Source organism: Eurytemora carolleeae, unplaced genomic scaffold (genome assembly GCF_000591075.1).
Source record: "Eurytemora carolleeae unplaced genomic scaffold, Eaff_2.0 scaffold1077, whole genome shotgun sequence".
Classification (NCBI taxonomy): domain Eukaryota; kingdom Metazoa; phylum Arthropoda; class Copepoda; order Calanoida; family Temoridae; genus Eurytemora; species Eurytemora carolleeae.
Genome location: NW_019396992.1, coordinates 1,150 through 13,578, shown reverse-complemented (window position 1 = coordinate 13,578; position 12,429 = coordinate 1,150). Strand labels below are relative to the sequence as shown.

At 31.7% G+C, this 12,429-nt stretch overlaps 1 protein-coding gene across 3 annotated transcripts; it reads right to left on the bottom strand.

The window, feature by feature from the left end:
• Positions 1 to 391: 391 nt before the first annotated feature.
• LOC111710867 (nucleoredoxin-like protein 2) lies at positions 392 to 12,075 on the bottom strand. 3 transcript variants are annotated; one of them, XM_023485038.1, is made up of 7 exons: positions 11,978 to 12,075; positions 11,058 to 11,139; positions 3,061 to 3,141; positions 2,580 to 2,657; positions 1,761 to 1,830; positions 1,060 to 1,097; positions 392 to 690 (listed from the first exon to the last, which is right to left on the bottom strand). In XM_023485038.1, exons 2-7 carry the CDS (start codon positions 11,133 to 11,135, stop codon positions 607 to 609), a joined length of 429 nt encoding a protein of 142 aa, XP_023340806.1. In that variant the 5' UTR covers positions 11,136 to 11,139; positions 11,978 to 12,075; the 3' UTR covers positions 392 to 606. The 3 variants fall into 3 exon arrangements, with proteins under 3 accessions (XP_023340806.1, XP_023340805.1, XP_023340804.1); XM_023485037.1 differs by lacking the exons at positions 2,580 to 2,657; positions 3,061 to 3,141 and adding exons at positions 9,854 to 9,931; positions 10,321 to 10,401 and having other exon boundaries at positions 445 to 690; positions 11,978 to 12,062; XM_023485036.1 differs by lacking the exons at positions 392 to 690; positions 1,060 to 1,097; positions 1,761 to 1,830; positions 2,580 to 2,657; positions 3,061 to 3,141 and adding exons at positions 6,782 to 7,026; positions 7,387 to 7,424; positions 8,325 to 8,394; positions 9,854 to 9,931; positions 10,321 to 10,401 and having other exon boundaries at positions 11,978 to 12,041.
• Between the last annotated feature and the right edge of the window lie 354 nt (positions 12,076 to 12,429).

The following is a 12,429-nucleotide window of genomic DNA, read 5'->3' as shown; positions in this document are numbered from 1 at the left end:
ACTAGGAGAGTTATGCCCGCCCCCTGGTATCCCAGGCAACATGACAGTATAGAGACGACTTGAATTGGAATTTTGTAAAAATTAATTCAAGAATTTTATTGAAAAGAATAAGTTGACGAATTTATGTTGCAAATTATTTTAAAGATTAAAAACGATCTCCAAGCCGTCATCAAGTGTTATGCTTAGATTAAAAATGATAAAAATAAGTAGAATTCTGCAACTCTCGATTAACAGAAAAGGTTGAAGCTCATATTTCTTCGTAGAAAAGGCTTTATTTTTGAAGAAAGTATTTATTTAATCAAATTAGAGTTTAATGCACCTCCTATAACTCTCAAACTGCAATGAAGTCTAAAATACTAGGCCTAATAAACATAAGATTATAATACAAACAAAGGTTAAAAAACATTTTATTTCTATTCTATGAAAATTAATCTAGTTCTAATGTAAAATCAATCAATTTTATTTAAGCACAAAAATAAAAAGCTATACATAGGATAGCATTACAGATCAAACTTGTGAGTTGTGCGTCAAAACAGTAAACATGTAAAAATAGCAAAATGCCATTTTGAATTAAACGGTGAAGTCGTCGGTGATGCTTTGCCGCCATTAATTTTTCCAATCCTTGACAGCCTGGGCAGGCTGCTTAGACATAACATGGTCGCGCCCATCCTTGGTGATCACAGTACCATCCTATATAATATTTTTTTTAAAGAAACATTTAACCATTGATTAATAAGTTAAAACTTTTTTAACAACTTTTAACTGAGAGATATTGAGAGAAATTAAGAAAGCCATTAAAAATAAATTGTTAACTATAGGCACAAAGGATCTATTTTTATAATGCTATATTATTTCCACCTGAAGGTGTAAACCTTTAAATTTCAAACTTAAATCATTTGATCTAACAGAATTCCCAGTGTTTGAAATATCTACAGGTCTATGACATCAGGTTGCTAAGATATTAGAATAAGAATATTAGAACTTGAAGAAGCTATCCCTTCCTTATAAAAAATTTTATCAAAATCAAAAGTCCCCCCTCCCCACAAAAAAACCCCTCACCTTCTTGCAGACAACAAGTGTTGGTATTCCATCAACTTCTAAAATAAATTTAGTTAGTATGAAATAGGAAGACAACATTTAAGTAATTTCAGGTTTATTTGATGTCACAATGGAAACAGTTTTACTAGTAGCTTGGAAACCAACTTAATCAGCAAAAGTGGTCTGTTCACTCACGTTCATATAGGACTATTTTAAATCAAATCTTTTTAGTCTAAAAGTCGTTTTATTTTATTATTTAAATCGGGAGAAGTAGTTGAACTATGTAGACAGAGTTGAACCAATTCTATTAAACTTGAACCGGCGCACAAAAGAATTGGCTCAACTATACTTCTCGCTGTTCATTAAATCGGATCCTTTTATTAAATAGATATTTTTCCTAGTTATCTATAACTTTAAAATTTAAAAAAAATGATTCAAATAAAACAAAAATAACGTTTTTTTTTCAAATTTTACATCATTTTACATCCATAGTCCATGAAAAGATGGCATTGCCCGATTTAAGAAGCAATATAAAAACTCACAGAAATACACACTTTTCACATGTCTTTAAGGGTACCGTTGTAAATCAGGCATTGCAATCTTTGCATGGAGAGGGTCATTTGAAATTATGCTTACAGTCCCATTGAGCTTGAGAAAGAAAAAGAAAAAACCTCTAAAATATTGATATTTTCAGATGTATAGTTTGTATCTGATTATCCTACCGTATTTCTCATTAAGTGAGTTGGTCAGATTAGAGTTATGCTCGATAGCCAACCAGTCCCCATGGGACTCCTAGACATGAATTATTAAAGGGCCTGTTCACCATTTAGACTACTATACATGAATTATAAAAGGTACTGTTCCCATTGAGACTCCTATTTATGAATTACTAAAGAGTCTGGCCAAGTAATTCTGAAGTCATGTTCAGTGACTATCCATCTTTAGAGTGGGATTAACAATTTCGAAATAAAGTTGGGGATATCTCTGTTTTTCATTCTGAATATTGAAACTTGAAAACATATGAACTAAGTTTCAACTAAGTTTAAGTTCAAGAAAGCAAAATTATCATAACTCTTTAAGAATTTAATACAGTAAGACGCATAAAACTGTGGAATAGAAAGACGATCTTTAGACACAAGTAATTATTTAGAACTGTATTGAACACGAATCACGGCAATTGTGCATTAAACACAAACCCATTTTGCTAAATAAGTTGATAGTTAACATGCATTTCCACAGGATTATGGGTCCTACTGTTTTTACCCCAGAACTTCGGATACATCTAAATAATTTGTAAAATGTTGTCTTGACAATTTTTAAATGTGTTTTCTACTATTTATAGTGTAAGTTGTAAAAATAAATAAATTGCCATGAAATATGCAGGAACAGTTTTAAAAAGCTTCATTATATAATTATCAATTATAAAACTGAATATCTGTAGCATTCTATTATCAGTAGGTTTAGAAAACCAAATTTTATAAATTCTTTACATGTCTCCGAAGTTCTATGAATGAATTGTGTTGGAAAAATAAATAATTTACCTTCATATAGGACAACATGTCCTCATTACTTTCGTCGGAAGAAACAAAGACGATCTCTACTCCCTCATCAGATACTTCCTAATAATAAAAAATTTATGTACGTGACAATGTTCTTGCATTAGCACTCATCTTGCTCATCCATCTGAAGGATTAGCTTGTTAGATTTGCCTAACATTGAAACTTATATAGCTGACAGAAAATAGAGAATTTTATAATAAAAGGGAATGGTTTAATTAATTCTAGCTTAGTTTACCTGGACTTGGTCATGATTTATTCTATTTTTACCAATAAACCCACTTAACTTAGAATCTCAAAACCAAGCTAAGAACATCTCGGAGCTCTCCCGAGTTCTCAATTTAAAATTTGAGGCAAATTGGTACAGGATTCCTGAGTTATCATCGGACAAACAGAGCTTACAACTTTATATATATATAGATACCATGACAGGAGGGGGGTGGTGGTGATTGTTATTAAAGTATACCTCGTAGAAGTCCTTTAGCTTAGGGGTAAACTGTCTGCAGGGTGGACACCAGTGGGCAGAGAAGTAGTACAGCACCAACTCCTAGAGAGAAAACAACAATTTAATTTAAAATTTGCTTGAATGGAACGTTTACATGTTTGGATTATTTGGTAGGTATTGAATTGTTGATGACAAAATTTCTAACAGAAAAATCTCCAGGAAAATAGAATCTCATCAATCATCATTAATGTTCTTGTTCTTTTTTTTCATCAATCTATGACATCTAGATACAGGGTTCAACCACATAAGATGAGACTTCAGAGATGACACTGTTAGTAAGAAAACCACTGTCCTGTCAGTAAGAAAACCACATGTCCTGTCAGTAAGAAAACCACTGTTGTTATCCTTAAACAATGAATACTCCGTTGTAAAGTCGTCTTTGACAGCCAAATCAAACATTTTCACCCCCCCCCTTTCTCTCCGACAAAAGTATAAACAACTTCACGTGTAGTAATACAGTTTCAAAAAGTTAAGCAAATGAATAAAATTTATAAAAAATAGTGATTTACATTGATAATAAATTGCCATTTTATTTCAGAAGTCAAAAACGTCATTTTAGTACTGTTTATATCCAATTTGTACCCGTCTTCCAGATAATAGATTGTAAGCATTATTTTCATTATAAACATTATTTTCACAATATGTAATCGTACTAATTAAATGTATATTTTTCAGGAAAGAAAGAGATTTTTATTATTATCGATTTTTGGTAACGGTTTGTGTATTGATTGTTCGGAAGCTGCTGCTGTTAATCGGAACTATTGTTTTGGGGAACAAATACCCTTCCAGATCCGTCCCTGGTAGATTACTGTTTAGCTTCTTGATATTCATTTCCAACATCTTGTTTCCTTGAGTTTGCAACTGTCCTGTCAGTAAAAGAACCACTGTCCTGTCAGTAAGAAGCCCACTGTCCTGTCAGTAATAAAACCACTTCCATTCAGCAAGACCAAAAATAATTGAGTGTAAAGCAAAAATAGTCAGTTGCCTTTCAAGAGATAAAAATGACACTGAATTATAGTTGTCAGCAAAACATAGTTATCTTAAGAAAGAAAAACCTTTTTGTCAGAAAGAAAAACTCATCTTGTCAGAAAGAAAGACTGATATTGTCAGAAAGAGAAAAACTGATTTTGTCAGAAAGAAAAAACTGATCTTGTCAGAAAGAAAAAAACTGATTTTGTCAGAAAGAAAGAAAAAATGATCTTGTCAGAGAGAAAAAAAAAACTCATCTTGTCAGAAAGAAAAAAACTCATCTTGTCAGAAAGAAAAAAAAAATCTTGTCAGAAAGGAAGAAAAAACTCGTCTTGTCAGAAAGAAAAAACTCATCAAAAAGAGAAAAATTGATCTCGTCAGAAAAAAAGAAAAACTGTGTTGACTTTAAAAGTCACTTTATTAAAACAAAGAGATCTAAAATGGATATTTCTTAACATTTATTTTAAAAAACAAAAGTGTTTTGAAATATTTGCATAAAACATGGTTAAAAATTGGTTAGTTAGAAATGAACAAAGAAAACTATTGACGGACATCAGTGGTAACATCAGTGGTAACAGCTTTATAGAGCTTCATGTTGGTGGTGCAGATCATCAATCTTGACAGCAGGTTTGCTCACAACAAGGTTTCAGGCTAAGGGAGAGATATCTTAAGTTTAAAGGTTAAAGGAACACTAAAGTTCTATTATATACACCGAGGCTGCCTTGAGACATTTATAACACTGGTTTCCATAGTTTGAACTAAAAACACACAACATAACTACCATACATATACACATGACGAAATTATAAATACTATTTAAGGGCAAGATATACTCCCCCTCAGTTTGGGAATATAAAAAAGGATTTAATTCACTGACATAATAACATTTATCATTACAAAAAAATAGGATGTCATCCTACAAAAAAATATTCAAACTTTGTAACGGAGGTTTTTATAGTTTTAGCTTTAAACATATTTAATTAAACATGACAAAAATATATTATTTAAATTTCTACAAAAACAAAACCTTGAAAATCGATTAATGTTAACTAATTATTCCGCGGAAAATTTGCTATGTAGAATCTACTACCATTATTTAATGTTTACCCAGAAATAACGCCACAACTGGATTTGCCAAGCCAACTGGGGGGTTATTTAGCTAAATCAGAATTAATAGCTGGCTCAGAACTTAGGATGGCACATTTATTTATTCAAAAATACATGAATAACAGTTTGATTTTGAACATTCAAATTAGGAAGAGAGGGGGGGGGTTATTTAGCTCAATCAGAATTAATAGCTGGCTCAGAACTTAGGATGGCACATTTATTTATTCAAAAATACATGAATAACAGTTTGATTTTGAACATTCAAATTGCAGATACATATTTGTTTTATCCACATGCTATTTTTTTTAACTAGTTTAAAGAACAAGAGCTTTTTATTTCTAGTGACAGCGATTTCCATATTTGTGGTAGGAAAACTTTAGGAAATTGTTCTAATACTTTTCCTATAGGTCTTTCTAATCTTAAGCATTTTGTTCGGTTTTGATGAGACAAAGCACAAAACATATTATTAAACGATTCAGGAAGTCGTTCATTGAAGTATTTGTACATAAAAATTGAACCTTTCAATTGAAGAATATCATGCAGTTTCAAAATATTTAGTTTTCCAAAAAGTGTAATTGTATGTGCATTGAAGCTTGAATTTGAAACTGCTCTTTTAGCCTTTTTTTTTTGAATATTTTGAATATTCTTAATTTTTTTATTCTTTGAAGCACCCCAACATGTTATTCCGAATTCCATATGACTTTTAAAAAGTGTATTGTAAATAGTTTTTCTTATTTTTAAATGTAGCAAAGTATGAAATAGATAACTTTTTATTGAGTTTGCTAAGATGATAATCCCATGTGAGATATTCATCTAGATTTAATCCTACAAATTTAAACAACTTTTCTTCACAATCTTCTCCAATTCTATTAATTCCTACTCCACCAATCCTAACATCTGGTAAAGTGGCAGATATGTTCATGCTTTTCTTCTTTCTATATATCAGTGTAACATAACTTTCAATTTGTTTTAAACAAACATTTTTGAGGATTTTTGCAACAAAATTCTTGGATAATTGTAAAATATTTTGAAAGATGATAAACAGAATTACCTAAGAAATATACTGATACATATTTTAGTTCTATCCATTGCACTGTGCTGTACTGTACAATTTAAATTGCACATAACTACCATAACTTGGCACGGTGGACTAAGCCAGTGGGGTCGGTCAAATAGGCCTAGGATTAGGCCGGGTACTATAAAAAGTCTGAACGCGTCATGGGATTTGTCATAGCAGGTCCTGTTTGAATTCAAATTTACTATGGGGATAGAGTGTTGGTAAATGACTCTCTTATGACACGTTGTATTACTATGCATGACACTGCATTATAAAATAATACATGGTTCCATGACTTTAAAATAAACACAATGATGCATGCAGTTGCATCAAAATTGCATGTTATCTTTTTTTAAACATCATCTTTCTTCGTAGAAAAGGCTTTATTTTTGAAGAAAGTATTCATTTAATCAAATTAGAGTTTAATGCACCTCCTATAACTCTCAAACTGTAATCAAGTCTTAAATACTAGGCTTAATAAACATAACAACAAACAAAGGTTAAAAAACATTTTATTTCTATTCTATGAAAATTAATCTAATTTTAATGTAAAATCAATCAATTTTATTTAAGCACAAAAATAAAAAGCTATACATAGGATAGCATTATAGATCAAACTTGTGAGTTGTGTGTCAAAACAGTAAACATCTAAAATAGCAAAACGCCATTTTGAATTAAACGGTGAAGTCGTCGGTGATGCTTTGCCGCCATTAACTTTTCCAATCCTTGACAGCCTGGGCAGGCTGCTTAGACATAACATGGCCGCGCCCATCCTTGGTGATCACAGTACCATCCTATATAATATTTTTTTTAAGAAACATTTAACCATTGACTAAGAAGTTTAAAAGTTTTTTTTAACAATTTTTAAGTTTTTAACTGAGAGAAATTAAGAAAACCACGGAAAATTAAATTGTTAACTATAAGCACAAAGGATCTATTTTTATAATACTATATTTTTTCCACCTGAAGGTCCTATAAAATTTCAAAGTTGACCATTTGATCTAACAGAATTCACAGTTTGAATTATCTAAGGTCTATGACATCAGGTTGCTAAGGTATTAGAATAAGAATATTAGAACTTGAAGAAGTTATCCCTTCCTTAAAAAATATTTTGTCAAAATCAAAAGTCCCCCCTCCCCACAAAAAAAATCTACCTTCTTGCAGACAACAAGTGTTGGTATTCCAGAAACTCCTAAAAAATCCAGTTAATATTAAATAGTAAGACGACATTTAAGTAACTTCAAATATATTTGATGTTACAATGGAAACAGTTTTACTAGTAGCTTGGAAACCAACTTGTTCAGCAAAATGGGTCTGTGCACTGTCTTACATTCATAGGACTTTTTAAATCAAATCTTTTTAGTCTAAAAGTCGTCTTATTTTATTATTTAAATCGGGAGAAGTAGTTGAACTATGTAGACAGAGTTGAACCAATGCTATTGAACTTGAACCGGCGCACAAAAGAATTGGCTCAACTATACTTCTCGCTGTTCATTAAATCTGATCCCTTTATTAAACAAGAAAATATTTTGTACCAATTTTCCTAGTTATCTATAACAATTGAGAAGTGTATAGTTCCTGTTAAAATCAAATAAATTTTGATTTAAATAGAGCAAAAATAATGTGTTTTTTTCAAATTTTACACCATAATGGATCTTCATAAATATTTGAAACTAATTGTCAATTGTAAAGTAGAAAACTAGAAATTAAAAGAACTGTAAGCGTACTTTCAAATTTCAAGAGACCCTCCATAGTCCATGAAAAGATAGAAATACCCGATTTACAACGATACCCTTGAAAGCTTTGTCAGATCAATTATGAATTGGATATGATTTTTTTTTGTTTCTTTATCTTTATTTGCGGTTTCTCTGCGCATTTCGTGTTTACAAAAACTAAACAAAATACAAACTTTTCACATTTATTATCAGATTAAGGTTTTAAGGGTACTGTTGTAAATCAGGCATTGCAATCTTTGCATGAAGAGGGTCATTTGAAATTACGCTTACAGTCCCATTGAGCTTGAGAAAGAAAAAGAAAAAACCTCTAAAATATTGATATTTTCAGATGTATATTTTGTATCTCATTATTCTACCGTATTTCTGCTTAAGTGAGTTGGTCAGATTAGAGTTATGCTCGGTAGCCAACCAGTCACCATGGGACTCCTAGACATGAATTATTAAAGGAATTGTTCACCATTTAGACTACTAGACATTAATTATTAAAGGAACTGTTCCCCATGGGACTCCTATATATGAATTATTAAAGGGACTGTTCCCCATTAGACTCCTATATATGAATTATTAAAGGAACTGTTCCCCTTTAGACTCCTATTTATGAATTATTAAAGGTCTGTTCCCCATGGGACTCCTACATATGAATTATTAAAGGGCCTGTTCCCCATTGAGACTCCAATATATGAATTATTAAAGGAACTGTTCCCCATGGGACTCCTAGACAGGAATTATTAAAGGAATTGTTCACCATTTAGACTACTAGACATGAATTATTGAAGGAACTGTTCCCCTTTAGACTCCTATTTATGAATTATTAAAGGTCTGTTCCCCATGGGACTCCTATATATGAATTATTAAAGGGACTGTTCCCCATTAGACTCCTATATATGAATTATTAAAGGAACTGTTCTCCTTGAGACTACAAGACATGGATTATTAAAGGGCCTGTTCCCCATTGAGACTCCTATATATGAATTATTAAAGGAACTGTTCCCCTTTAGACTTCTATATATGAATTATTAAAGGGCCTGTTTCCCATTGAGACTCCTATATATGTTATTTCCCATTGAGACTCCTATATATGAATTATTAAAGGGCCTGTTTCCCATTGAGACTCCTATATATGAATTATTAAAGGAACTGTTCACCATTGAGACTCCTAGACAGGAATTATTAAAAGGCCTGTTCGAACCCCTTGAGACTCCTATATATGAATTATTAAAGGGCCTGTTCACCATTTAGACTACTATACATGAATTATAAAAGGTACTGTTCCCATTGAGACTCCTATGTATGAATTATTAAAGAGTCTGACCAAGTAATTCTGAAGTCATGTTCAGTGACTATCCATCTTTAGAGTGGGATTAACAATTTCGAAATAAAGTTGGGGATATATTTGTTTTTCATTCTGAATATTGAAACTTGAAAACATATGAACCAAGTTTCAACTAAGTTTAAGTTCAAGAAAGCAAAATTATCATAACTCTTTAAGAATTGAATACAGTGAGACGCATAAAACTGTGGAATAGAAAGACGATCTTTAGACACAAGTAATGATTTAGAACTGTCTATTGAACATGAATCACGGCAATTGTGCATTAAACACAAACCCATTTTGCTTAATACATTGACAGTTAACATGCATTTCCACAGGATTATGGGTCCTACAGTTTTTACCCCAGAACTTCGGATACATCTAAAGAATTTGTAAAATGTTGTCTTGACAATTAAATCTCAGTAGTTGTTCATAATATAACTATTCAATTAAAAATATATCTGTATATTTCTGTAGAATTCTATTATCAGTAGGTTTAGAAAACGAAATTTTATAAATTCTTAAGATGTCTCCAAAGTTCTATGAATTGCGTTGGAAAAATAAATAATTTACCTTCATATAGGACAACATGTCCTCTTTACTACGGTCGGAAGAAACAAAGACGATCTCTACTCCCTCATCAGATACTTCCTAATAATAAAAATTTATGTACGCAACAATGTTCTTGCATTAGCGCTCATCTTGCTCATCCATCTGAAGGAATAGCTCGTTAACTTTAAAATTGACAGAAAATAAAGGATTTTAGAAGAAAGGGAATGGTTAAATTTACACTAGCTTACTTTACCCGGACTTTGTCGTAAATAACGATTTATTCTATTTTTACCAATAAACCCATTTAACTTAGAATCTCAAAACCAAGCTAAGAACATCTCGAGGCTCTCCCGAGTTCCCCAATTCAAAATTTGAGGCAAATTGGTCCGCTGACTCCTTAGTTATGATTGGAAAAACAGAGATTACTACTTTATATATATAGATACCATGGCGGGAGGGGGGTGGTGGTGATTGTTATTAAAGTATACCTCGTAGAAGTCCTTAAGCATGGGGGTAAACTGCCTGCAGGGTGGGCACCAGTGGGCAGAGAAGTAGTACAGCACCAACTCCTAGAGAGAAAACAACATTTCAATTTAAAATTTGCTTGAATGGAACTTTTATATGTTTTGATTATTTGGTAGGTATTGAATTGTTGATGACAAAATTTTTAACAGAAAAATCTCCAGGAAAATAGAATCTCATCAATCATCATTGATGTTCTTGTTCTTTTTTTCATCAATCTATGTCCTGTCAGTAAGAAAACCACTGTCCTGTCAGTAAGAAAGCCACTGTCCTGTCCGTAAGAAAACCACTGTCCTGTCAGTAAGAAAACCACTGTCCTGTCAGTAAGAAAACCACTTTCCTGACAGTAAGAAAACCAGTCAGTAAAAAACCACTGTCTTGATCTTGTCAGAAAGAAAAACTGATCTTGTCAGAAAAATAAAAACTCATTTTTTCTGAAAGAAAAAAACTGATCTTGTCAGAAAGAGAAAAACTGATCTTGTCAGAAAAAAACTGATCTTGTCAGAAAGAAAAACTGATCTTGTCAGAAAGAAAAAAAATGATCTTGTCAGAAAGAGAAAAACTGATCTTGTCAGAAAAAAACTGATCTTGTCAGAAAGAAAAAAAAAACTGATCTTGTCAGAAAGAAAACAAATCTTGTCAGAAAGAAAACAAACTGATCTTGTCAGAAAAAAATTATCTTGTTGGAAAGAGTAAAGTAAACCTTATCGGCCAGCGCTTCGTCAGCATTGACAGAGGTTCCATCAGCTTTAACCAATTGTTGTCCAGCAAGACTATCCATTTTTCTGAAATATCATATTATTAATCTAACTCTATATTTACACAATGTCATCTGGGGCCACTTAACTAGTTTGATGAAGAGCAAAACTTTTCCAAAAAAAAATTGGTTAGATAGAAACTAAATTCATAAGTGTAAATTTTCAGCTTTAATTTTTGTATCCTGCATGCATGCATTGATAATTCCTATTTTTATGAATACATCTTTCTTTAGATGCATGTCTAAAATGCCACAGTCCGAAATTGACACTTTTTAAATTAAACAAAAACAGCTCTCTTCATCAATACTGATGGTTTAAGACCATTGTGAATAGAGTTGACTTTTTCTTTAAGTTTGAAGGTTAAAGAAACACTAAAGTTCTACTATATAGACCGAGGCTGCCCTGAGGCCTTCATAACACTGGTTTCCATAGTTTGAACTATATATATACACAGTATAACACTTTACAATACATATAAACATGACGAAATTAAAAATACTATTTAAGGGCAAGATATACTCCCCCTCAGTTTGGGAATATAAAAAAAGATCTAATCTATTAATTTAATGCTTACCATTTTATTTTGGGGAGCACTGTATATTTATGAGAAGTTGTCTTCATTTACCATTTTATCATGTATGATTAAGGTGAAGAAAAAGTTACAATTCTTTTTATAACCCAAATAGTCCATCAATAAAATCACCCCCCCCCTCCACGAAATTTTGGTTTATTTTCAAATCCCTTTTCCGCGTACTGCACCTAAAAACAATGATCAGTGTAGTTGATTAACCTAAATACACACGTCAGAAGCTAGCGTACATTTTCCTCCATTTGTCCTGACGGGTATACAACATCAGCTACTTACTTTCCTTGGATCTATATATCAGTTAAACTGTGTAACGTAACTTTCAATTAGTTTTAAACAAACATTTTTGAGGATTTTTCCAACAAAATTCGTGGATAATTTTAAAATATTTTGAAAGATGATAAACAGAATTACTTAAGAAATATTCTGAAACTCACCACTGCACTGTGCTGTACTGTGCAATTTACATTGTACATAACTACCATAACTTGGTACATGACTCTCTCTTTTGACACAATGTAATTCATGTTGAATTACTATGCATGACACAATAAATTTCTGGTGGCTGACACATGCATTATAAAAAATACATGGTTCCATGACTTTGTAACACAATGATGCATGCAAATGTAAATACGACCCAAACCTCTAGAAATATGAAGATTTAAATTTAAATTTTTGGTTCCGGCATTCAATGGAGTATTTGATGGTTTACCAAATTATTAAGCAAA

Coding starts and splice junctions, on each gene's coding strand:
- LOC111710867 (XM_023485038.1), bottom strand. CDS start 11,135: ATGGATAGTCTTGCTGGACAACAATTGGTTAAAGCTGATGGAACCTCT. Junction 1,098..1,760: donor CTCACTTAATGAGAAATACG/GTAGGATAATCA, acceptor AATTTATTTTAG/AAGTTGATGGAATACCAACA. Junction 691..1,059: donor CACTTGTTGTCTGCAAGAAG/GTGAGGGGTTTT, acceptor AATATTATATAG/GATGGTACTGTGATCACCAA.